This window comes from Garra rufa, chromosome 23 (genome assembly GCF_049309525.1).
Source record: "Garra rufa chromosome 23, GarRuf1.0, whole genome shotgun sequence".
Lineage (NCBI taxonomy): Eukaryota > Metazoa > Chordata > Actinopteri > Cypriniformes > Cyprinidae > Garra > Garra rufa.
In genome coordinates this window covers 20,950,569-20,962,609 of record NC_133383.1, presented here as the reverse complement: position 1 = coordinate 20,962,609, position 12,041 = coordinate 20,950,569, and the positions used below count along the sequence as shown (strand labels likewise).

Genomic DNA, 12,041 nt, shown 5'->3' with positions numbered 1-12,041 from the left:
AGTTAAATAACATGACACGACCAAGATGATATATTCACCTTGGCATACAGTTTAAACATTCTATCATGATTCATCCATTCAAATACATCGTTTTGGGCTGTACTAATCAGACCAAAAAGTTATGACAAATCAAGGAGAAGAGTGCAAAAAACTGAGGAACAAAAGGCATTTGTAGTTGGCCAAACTAAACTAGGATTTCCAGAGCAAGAATCTTGACAACATTTGAGTTTGTTATTATTTCCAGTCAGGTCGGTGAAATATTAGGGTACTATCTTTACCACCTATTAACTGTTGCACTCTTGTCTTTCTTGAAGCTCTTCTCTATATGATTTAGCATCTTCCACACATTTTGTTTATGGTTTAGACTGCATGAACTAGCAGAACAATGTATTCAGTAGTACATTAACCACGCAACCAAAGCATGTCTTCAATCCACACATCCACATTCGAAGTTCGAACGAACAGTATTTATTTGGAATCACTTTTGAATCATTTTATGCATAGTTGCTCAAAATTATGTACTGAAAACCTTTGAACATTACTGTATATAGCTTAAATCTATAAACAAACCACCTTAATCAAGACCTTCAGACAATCGGTTTCAACATTAAATTGTACTATAATTGCAAAATCATTTTTAGTAAATGTGACGGTTCACACAGAGAAACAATCACATCATCAGAGAATCTCTTCATCATTGCATTAGCAATTAAAACGTTTAACGACTTGGGTTGAATCAATAAACCATTACCTTTTATAACCCTGACTTCAACAACTCCAGTGTGCAAACTATAGGTCAATGCAGGAAGTGACAACACAAAACACTTCTAAAGTGACGAACCACAATCCACTCGAGAGTGACGCAAAACATACTGAACCACATTAATGAGAACAAGGCCTGAGACTTTTGAGCAGTTGTGGGTTTTATGAGGCACAAACATGCCACATGATTCAGTGAAGTCACTACCTGTTCTGCTTTCAACCAGTAATAATTTACTTTGGTTCTCTGCCCTAAATTACACATCTTTACAAGAACTGCTGACTTTAACACTTGCATCAAACAAAAACCAAAATCAGTTTAATGGTTTCAAGGACAAATGTAACAATGCTTCAAAAAGTAGTTAAAGTGTCTGTGACGTTGGCATGGTATTAAACCCATTAGATCTCTATGGCTAGTTTCATATTTTCTCAACACATTGTCTTCCTAACAGAGTGTTCATTTCCGTGTAGTACGTCACACTGTGTTAGAAGGTCGTATCGTCCGCTGTGCAGGAGGCAGAGTAGTGACGTCTTGCAAGTGTCTGTGCATGGTTTTGAGACGTGGCCTTTGTGAAAGAGGTACCAGAAGCGCTGGAAGACATGGTCATCGTTCTTCATGAGTTTGATTAAAGCGTCCATGTCTGATGGGAAGAGTGTGGATAAACCGTAGGCCTTGGATGCGCGGTACAGTAAGGTCCATGACGGGTTGGGGTCGGGTTTTGAATGCTGGTTGTTGGCCAGAGTCAGGTTGAGAATAAAAGTCTCGTGATCCAAAACCATCCGACTGCTGCCTGGGTAGTCTCCATCCACGTAATACACACGATATCCTGATCATCAAAAGAAAACATGTTAAGCCATGATTTCGTGTGAATAACTTAAATAAAAATGAGAAATAAATATAATTTAACATGGAAAATGTAAAATCTTCATAAAATAAAAATAAATAACTGCAAACACTGAGTAATAAGTAACATAAAAATACAGAAAATTTAAAAATATATAAGAGTAAACTTCAAATAACAGTATTTGAAACTTTATAACATTATTTTTGTCACTGTTGATTAATTTAATACATAGCTGCTGAATAAAAGTATTACTTTCAATATAAATAAATAAATACATACTGACTCCAAAACTAAGCTAAAATAAAACCTACATAAAATAGTAACACACGAAAGCAAAAAATAAACCTAATTTAAAAAAAAATTAAGTGAAAAATAAATAAACACCTAAAAATGTCCAAATAACTGTATGCTTAAACAAAAAAATAAACAAAAAAAATTAATGAAAACAAATAAATTTAAAAAAGACCCAAAAACTAAGCTAATATAAAAAAACTAATATTTACTTGAATACAAAACATAAAACTACTTTAAAAAAAAAACAGATTTTAAAATAAAAACCACTTAAAAGCTAAAATAAATAAATAAAATTAAACACTGAAAACATGACTTCATAAAATAACTTTTGCAAAACAAAACTTCATAAAATATATTTTACAAAAAAAAACATTTACATGTGAAAACAATAAAATAAAACTATAAACAGCTTCTGAATAAAAGTATTACTTTCTTTGTTAAAAAAAGATCAAACAATTAAGCTAAACTACATAAACTATTTACTTTTAAAATGAAAATAACAAAAAATAAATATAATTAAACATTGAAAAAGTGAAAACTACATAAAATAAAAAAATAACTACAGTTACTAACTTAGTAACAAAGTAATATAAAAACTCAGTAATAAAATAAAACAATTAAAAAAAAATTCATAGAAAGCACTATACAAATAATTATTTTATGAATAGAAAGTTCAAAAGAACAGCATTTGAAACTTTAGGACATAAACTGTCTTTACAGTCACTTTTGAATACATTTTAATACATAGCTGCTAAATAAAAGTATTACTTTCTCTAAATTCAAATAAATAAATAGATACATACTGACTCTAAAATTAAGCTAAAAAAAAAACACTACATAAAATATTTACAAAAGCAAAAAAGATAAAAAAAAAAAGAACTGTCTTTACTGTCACTTTTTATTAATTTAAATACTAGCTGATGAATTAACATATTTTCTTAAAAAAAAAAAAAAATGAAAAAAACTAAAAAAACTAATAGAAATAAATAAATACTAACCCCAAAACTAGGCTAAAATAATTATTACAGGCAAAAAAAATATATATTACATGCAAAAGCAAAAAAATTAATTAAATGAAAAATAAGTAAAAACCTGAAAAAAAAAGGTTAATAAAATTAGATGTTAAACATAATAAAATAAAACAAGGTACAGTGAGTACCTGGGTTCAGGTTGACATAAGTGGTCACACTTGGGGCGATAAAAGCCACACTCAGTGGCCGAGTCAGTGTATCTTCATCATAGAACATCTGAAACTCATCGACATGCGTGTGTCCGAAAAACTGACCAGTTATGGTACTTTCATATCTGGGAAATGAAAGAAAATAGAAAAATTATAGTGGAAGGAACCAGACTGCTTGCTAAAGTGAAACATTAACCACTTCATTACATACACCTCCTGATACATATGGCAAATGAATACGATTATCTCAAAACCAGGCAGTTACAGTCAACATGACCCATTTTTCCAACAATATGGCACTTGTGATCATAAAAGACACTGTGGAGCGGTTATAACCCTTTAGGCTGCAGTCACGCAGTTGTGTTGATTCAACCACGGGTTAAAACAGATGAAAGTGAACACTTGTGTACAGCAGTGACTGACCTGTTCACTATATGATAGTAATTCCAGCTCCAACTGTTCAGGCAGAGTCCCGGGGGAATGTGACCGATAATGTGGACCTGAGAGAGACCAGAGCTGTGGTTAGATATGTTTATTAAACAGAACAAAAAAGAACATTACAAACAAAACATATTCAAGATATTTAAGATAAACCAAAATCATGTTTGTCATTGTTTTGAGGAAAAAGGATCATTTATATAATATATAATGTAACGTCCAAACACAAACAAAAGTGAAACAACAAAACTGCAAGTTAAAAACTAAAACACCGCACAAAAAACAACAGTCACACATCCGCTTCTAGCTGGTCTGACTCGTGATCAGTTGTCGGGTTAGGTTTAAACACCCTCTAACCCACAAACACTAATGCAGCAACTTGTTAAACTGCTGCTGCAAGCAAACTGCTTCAACGTTTTCTGTTTTTTCTATGTTTATAAAGTTTTTGTACCTTCTCTCCCTTGTTCTCTGACTCTTGTAGTATATTAATGAGCCACCGGAGCTGATCTGCTGGGTCTGTGGAGTTCACCATCAGCCAGTAGTTTTCTCGTGCACAGAAGTTCATGTTCAAAGACACCACCCTCAAACCACGCTGAACTTCAGCCGTGTAAAAACCCCCACGACTGGAGACAAAACACACATTATATACATAAATACATACATAAACAAACAAATGAGAAAGTGTATGTTGATAATAATAATGATAGCAATAATAACAACAACATCTAAAAATAACAACAACAACAACAACAACAACAATTAAATAAGATGTGTTACAGGGGACAAAAACGACAGCCACATGGCACTATTTTACAAATACAAATATAATTAAGTAGTAGTAATAATAATAATAATAATAATATAGATACATAATAAAATATATTCCAGAGGGCAAAAACATCAAAACGACCCCATGACTATAGTAAGTAAATAAATAAATATTATTATTATTATTATTAAATAAGCTAATTTCAGGGGGCATACATATTAAAAAGCCACATAATTAAATAATAATAATAATATTAACAACAACAACGATGAGACATACACTGTAATAAGATACATTCTAGGAGGCAAACATGATCATTGTTAAGTAAGTAAAAAAACTAAAAACTATTTTTATTATTATTTAATAAGATAATTCCAGGGGCTACACATCAAAAACCCAAATTATTAAATATTAATAATAATAATAATAATAATAATAATAGAGATTAATAAAAAAATAATATAATAATTTATTAATAACAAGAAGAATAAAAATAAATTATTATAATATTTTAGAGACATCATAAGATTTTTCAGGAGGAAAAAAAAACATCAAAATTCCCACATGATTATAGTATGTAAATAAATAAAATAATATATTTAATTATTATTATTATTATTATTATTATTATTATTAATAATAAATATGACTGTCCCAGGGGGCATACATATCAAAACGCCAAAATATTAAATAATAATGACAATTTGATACAAATACAAATATAAATTAGAAAATAAATGTAATAATAATAAAGTAATATAAATTAGAAAGAAAAATGTATAATATCAATCATAATTATTAATATTAAAAACATAATATAATAATAATCATAATAATAAAAATATATAAAATTGTGTAAAATTATAAGATATTACTACTACTACTACTACTACTAATAATAATAATAATTATTATTATTATTAAATAAGATAATTCCAGGAGGCATACATATCAAAAAGCCACATGATTAAATAAATTAAAAAAAATATTAATATTAACAATAATAATCATTTGATTATTTATTTATCCGTGACAATACTCATTTATATCAAAATGTGATGTTAATTAATCTGATTTAGACCAAATAACTCCCTCTATTTGTACTTTACCGTATCGTCTCCAGGGCTTCCTTGGGCAGCCAGGGTGCCCACTCCTTTGCCATGGTGTCATAAAGCCACTGAGATGACCGATTCCCATGCACAAACGGAGGTGGGAAACTATTCACCGGTGTGCTCTCGTGATTCCCAACCGCTGGATACACAGTTACATTAGGCCCCAGGTGTTTGCGTATGAGTCTAGTGATGGTGACAAGCTCGTTTAGCTGCTGTGCCCGGGTCTGAGACCACACGTTGTGTGCTGGAATGTCTCCTGTCCAGTACACCCAATCCCACGGGCCGGATTTGGCTAAGTTTTGAAGAAGGTTTTCTACTGTACGCAGAGGGAGGTCACATTTACCATATGTGCCCCAGTAGCCAGCTCCAGTGTGCTTCCAACTGACCCTTCCAGAGTCATTTCGACAACACAGGGGCATTTTACAGTCTATAAGACTGCCTTCGGCATACTCAGCATCCCAGTGGATATCCGTGAGGAAGAGGATTCTGCTCTGTGGAGAGCCCGGTTTGGGGGGAGTGGGCGGTTTAACTGGAGGTTTGGGGACCTGTGGTAGGGACACATTCCAGGGGGCATAAATATCAAAATGGCCACAAGTAGGTCCTACCAGTATAGCACAAGCCTCAGAGGGCCAGAGGAAAGACTCCTGGAGCGCACGGATGACATCGTTTCTGAAGAGTTCAGTGATTTCTCTGCATACTTGCGGCTCGGCCAGATGCAGTCGAACACAGGCCTCTCCCACAGCACGCGCCACACGCTCCATGTTTGACTCACTCTGTTAATGGGTCAATGACGTGGCATGTCAATTCTGGTGTCCAAAGCATATTCATAATATTAAAAATGTATACATTTTTAAATGCATTTCATTAAATGACTCAACTTTCCCCTCTTTAATTACTCTTGTGAGAATTCATTATAAATAATTAATCTTTAAGGAACTATTGAGCTCAAAAGTCCCAAAACGTCATTCCGGGTAACTGTCCCGGCTTAAAATCTGAGTACAAAAATACGATAAAAATGTAAATAATAAAAATAAAAATATTTAAAATCTACTTGGGCATAATTGTATTGATGTTTTAAACGATACCTGCAAATATGGTTATAATACTGAGCTTAATTACATTTTAATGACAGAAAGACTTTTGTCCCCAAATTGTGATTTCTGTAATGTCATTCCTGGATAACAGACACCAATGACCATTTTAGACCATAATGCATTGTGGTATGTCATGTGACATAATATTGTATCAAAAAGAAGACCCTGAAGGAGCACCAGAACAAGTGCAAAGGTGAGTAAGCGTCTCTTAAAATGATGATATTTTGACCTTTTCGGTCACTGATGCACTTTGTAGCAATATCATGTGTCCTTTTGGATAACACTGACAAACTATTTATAATGTTTTTATATGAAAAAACTATCTATTTGATCTAAAAGATTACCTTAAAGCGATGATGGCTAAGTTGTAGTTTTCCATAGGTGGTTAAATTAGTGCCTGATTATAAAGAAAAATATTTGTTTTGTCATTCCTGGATAACAACATGTCATTCTTGGATAACAAAAAAACTCTGTTAGCCAGGACATGTCATCCGTTATCCAGAATGACATAGGCATAACAATCTAGTTTTTAATTAACATTTGTAAACTTTTAGGTATAGTTATTAAAGTTATATTATTAACATTAACATTATTTACATAATTGTATGTTTTTTGCCGTATTTTTGCTGTCATTCATCTTGATTTCATATGATTCACATTTAATTATCATTGAATTGAACTTTTGTAATGTTAATGGTCAAATCATGAATAATGTAATCATTATTATTAATATATCCACATTTGGTAATACTTTATAATAACTACACGTTATTAATCATTATTTAAGCATCATTAAACAGTCAATTCATTAATAAATTTACGATTTAAAATGCAGCTATAAATTCTTAAAGGGATAGTTCACCCAAAAATGAAAATTTGATGTTTATCTGCTTACCCCCAATGCATCCAAGATGTAGGTTACTTTGTTTCCTCAGAAAAACACAAACGAAGATTTTTAATGAAATCCGGTGCAGTCTGCCAGCCTTATTATGGATGTGGATGGGCACCAAACCTTTAAAAGTAAACAAAAACATGCACAGACAAATCCAAATTACACCCTGCGGCTCGTGATGACGCATTGATGTCTTAAGACACGAAACGATCGTTTTTTGCGAGAAACTGAACAGTATTTATATCATTTTTTACCTTTGATACACAGCCACGTCCATTTGTCATGAGCACGAGTTTGGCATCAGTCACGTCACATGTGCACGCGCTCTAGCGTAGAATACGCAAACGCCGTAAGGGGAAATCAGTGAAAAGTCCCGGATGAGTTTGCGCAAGCAAACGTAATCTTTTAGCTTTAAATCAGTTTGAACAATCGGGATAAGCGCAATAATTACCATTTTGAATAGCCGCTATACCCACAGTCTGTGTGCACTGTGTAAAAAATGAGTGTCGTGTACATGCGAAAGATCACTTCCGGCGTTTGCGTATTCTACAAAGAGCGCGTGCTCATGTAACGTAACTGATGCCAAACTCGTGCACAGGACAGATGGATGTTGCTGTGTATCAAAGGTAAAAAATGATATAAATACTGTTCAGTTTCTCACAAAAAACGATAATTTCGTGTCTTAGGACATCAATGTATCGTCATGAGCCGCAGGGTGTAATTTGGATTTGTCTGTGCATGTTTTTTGTTTACTTTTAAAGGTCTGGTGCCCATCCACGTCTATGATAAGGCTGGCAGACTGCACCGGTTTTCGTTAAAAATCTTCGTTTGTGTTTTTCTGAGGAAACAAAGTCACCTATATCTTGGATGACCTGGGGGTAAGCAGATAAACATCAAATTTTCCTTTTTGGGTGAACTATCCCTTTAATGCTTGATTTATAAGCCTACCTACAAGTATGAAATTAAAGTATGGAAATACAATTATTAAACACATTATAGATATGCTTTTAAATCAAGAATAAAGCATTTATAGCTGTATTTATAAACTGCTTATTAATGTCTTTTAATGCTTTATAAATGATGAATTAACTGTTTACTAATGTTTAACTAATGATTAATAGCGTGCCGTTATTATAAAGTGTTACCCATTTTAAAACTTTTGTATAGCTTCTGGTGTTTTAAGGTCAATTCTGTTCTTCCAGATGCCTCTGTCTAATAAAGAGAGGCAGAGATGGTTCAGAGCCAGAATAAACACAGATGCAGAAGCTAGGGCTGAGTATCTTGGAAAAAAGAGATCAAGGTATTAGGGTGATGATTCAGTGGAACAATAATGTGTCAGTAACAAGCAAACTTGAAATATTAATCAAAATAGGTTCACACTCATTTGCAATAAGCCTAAATGTTTTAGCGGTGTAATGTGTTATTACACATCATACACTATACCCCTGGCCATTGTTTATGAAGCATTATAATTTTACAGATTTACTGTAATATTTAGAAAATACGATTGTAATGAAATTGGTGTGATTACAACCTGCATCTAATACTCATTATTATTATTATTATTATTGTGTGTAGCTACTACAAATCAAGACCAGTTCCCAAAAAGCCTGTTGTACTTTTTTTAAATCATTAAAAACTGTGAGTTTTGCAACTGTCAAGTGTATCTTACTTAGTTTCAAATTTGAGTGTTGGAAAGAAAAATTATACTGATGATGGTTCTTATGGTAATCCTGAAAAATATTGCAGAATGTCATTCCGTCTAACAGTATGTCATTCTGGCTAACAATGACACGGGCAATTCATTTAACCCATATTTCTGTGTTAGATAACACAATTCAGCTTTTTGTTGAGTTAATGATAAAACAAGTCTTATTTACTTTATTGGAAAACATTTTTAAACATTTTCCAGTTTTTTTCTTTATTTGGTTCTGAATTTTGAATTAGCAGCAGCCCAAAATGAGCCTGTGCCTATATGAAATCCCAAATTTATTATATTAATTGTGATTAAAATGTAGTTTTCTGAGCACTAATTGTTTGTTGAGCTCCAAATATGGAGATAAGTACATTTGTATATGCCAACAATGATAGAAATGTAATTAATTTTAAAATTTATTACGTTACCCAGGAATGACATTTTCATGAGGAAAAAGATCTGATTCATCAAAAAAAAATGGTTAATTACATTCTTGAAATGTGTAAATATCATTGCATTACATACACAACACTGTAATAAGTATAGAAAGTACTAACATTTAAATTTTTTGCCTGTTTTATTTTTTTCCACATTTTAAATCCTTATCCGTCATTCACCCTAATACAGATTTAGGTTTAAGCATAAAAAATATACAAGCTAATATAAAAAGGTGGTTAAATAGATGTACTTCAAAATGATAGAACATAACAGTTTTTGAACAAGTAAAAGTTTGAAATGTAAATTATTCCTGTGATCAAAGCTAAAATTTCTGCTTTATTACTCCAGTCTTCAGTGTCACATGATCCTTCAGAAATCAGTTTAACATGTTGATTATTATTATCATCATCAATTTTTAAAACAGTTGATTTTTCAGGATTTTTTGATGAATCGAAAGATCCAAAGATCAACATTTATCTGAAATAAAAAGCTTGGAGCACATGAGTATATATATGAAGATATTACTTTTATTTTTTCAACATTTAATAACAATAAATGTTTTTTGAGCAGCAAATCAGAATATAAGGATGATTTCTGAAGGATCATGTGACTGGATTAATGACGCTCAAAATTCAGTTTTGAAATCACAGGAATTATATTTTAAAATATATTCAAAAAGAAAACTGTTATTTAAACAGTAAACACATTTTTAAAAATGACAGTTTTTGATGTACTTTGGATCAAATAAATGCAGGCTTGGTGAGCAGAATAGACTTCTTTAAAAAAAAATATTAAAAAACAAAAACTTTTTAACTGATAGTGTATATAGAACTATAAAAAAATTATATAAATACAAATTATATAAAGAAATAAACAAAAAAGCATACTTTTATTAAATACATTAACATGATTATTTTAAAAACTGTTTGCGCGTCTACAAAATTAATAAAAAAAAGATGAAATAAAAATAAGATGAAATAAAAATAATATACATGCATAAAATACATAGCACTAAAAAAAAATAATAAGCTAACATTACATTTCTAACCTAATGATATAAAAATACAGATTGAATTAAAAGCAAATATTCATATGTGACCACCTGGCTGCAACCCAGTCATAAGGGTCTTTTTTTTTTTAAATTAAGATCTATACATCATATAAAAGCTGGATAAAGCTTTCCATTAATGTTTGGTTTGTCAAGATACAACTATTTGAAAATCTAGAATCTGAGAGTGCAAAAAAATCTAAATATTGAGAATATCGCCTTTAAAAGTTGTCCATGCATATTACTAATCACAATTAAGTTTTGATACATTTACAATAGAAAATTTACAAAATATGTTCATGGATAATGACCTTTACTTAATATCCAAATGATTTTTGGAATAAAAGTAAAATCGATCATGTTGACGCATACAACTTATTTTTGGCTATTGCTGCAAATATACCCGTGCAAATATAACCGTGTTTTGTGGTCCAGGGTCACAGATATATTAATGTAACTTAAATAATTAAAAAAACTTTTTAAATTTATAGTTTGTATCTCCTATTTACAGTCTATTATGACAGCAATTTTGTGCATAGTCAGCTCGCATGTGCTGCCAAAAAAATGCTGTCTAGTCAGGCGACTCAACAAGTTGAGTAACAGGCTTTACTATTCTGAGAAAAAAAAATAAAAATAAAAAAAATAAAACACTGTATGAACTTAACTTTCAACTCTCTAAAATCGATGTCTCTTATTACAGCAAGAAAGCCAGTCAATGTTATAACAGACAAATACAAGATAAAGCAAAATCTTGTCTCACCAGCAGCGCGATATCCACCGTGGCAAAGATCGCTTTACACACCGCGCAGGACATGTTGTGCCAGTTGAACCCGAGCTTGAGCTGATCAAACTCCTCCACGAACCTCAACTTGGGCGAATCTGTTTCTCCTTCAAGAGGGTATGAGAAACCCAACGGCATCAAAAACAATGTCCAGACTATGAAAACACCGCAGACGGTGGACAACCCGAACACTGGACGCTTCATCCTGGATGCGCGGTGAGCTACACTGCGGTAAACTCTATCAGTCCCCAGTCATAACATATGAACTGTGAGTCGACGGCGTCAGGAAACCGTGTTTATCCTTGAATAGAAGTAGTGATACGCTTTGACTGTATGTGTAAATAAAAAAGAAGCAGAATAAGCCGAATCTAAGTAGTTTTAGGCAGTTGTGAATAGTGAATTGTGTTTTGAAGAGTCCGTCTGTTGTCTGTTCTGACAATAACATTGTACACCGTACAGGGAGACCTGACCAGTATATATAGCGTCAGCTGACGGATCACGTGACATGCTGACTACGCAGCTGACGGATCACGTGCCCTACCACTTTTGCTAACATGAAGGTAAAGCAACAGTTATAATATTCTTTATCTATATATCCACCCTTTTCTTCAAGGCTAAAGTAAGCCTATAGGCGAGACAGTGCAGTAAACGTGCAATAAACGGTAAAACTGTTTGCACGACAAACCAGTGTGTTC

The 12,041-nt window shown here is 32.2% G+C and overlaps 1 protein-coding gene across 1 annotated transcript; it reads right to left on the bottom strand.

The window, feature by feature from the left end:
- Positions 1-445: 445 nt before the first annotated feature.
- smpd1 (sphingomyelin phosphodiesterase 1) lies at positions 446-11,808 on the bottom strand. Its single transcript, XM_073829606.1, has 6 exons — positions 11,326-11,808; positions 5,395-6,170; positions 3,968-4,139; positions 3,502-3,578; positions 3,058-3,203; positions 446-1,586 (listed from the first exon to the last, which is right to left on the bottom strand). Exons 1-6 carry the CDS (start codon positions 11,548-11,550, stop codon positions 1,189-1,191), a joined length of 1,794 nt encoding a protein of 597 aa, XP_073685707.1. The 5' UTR covers positions 11,551-11,808; the 3' UTR covers positions 446-1,188.
- Positions 11,809-12,041: the final 233 nt, after the last annotated feature.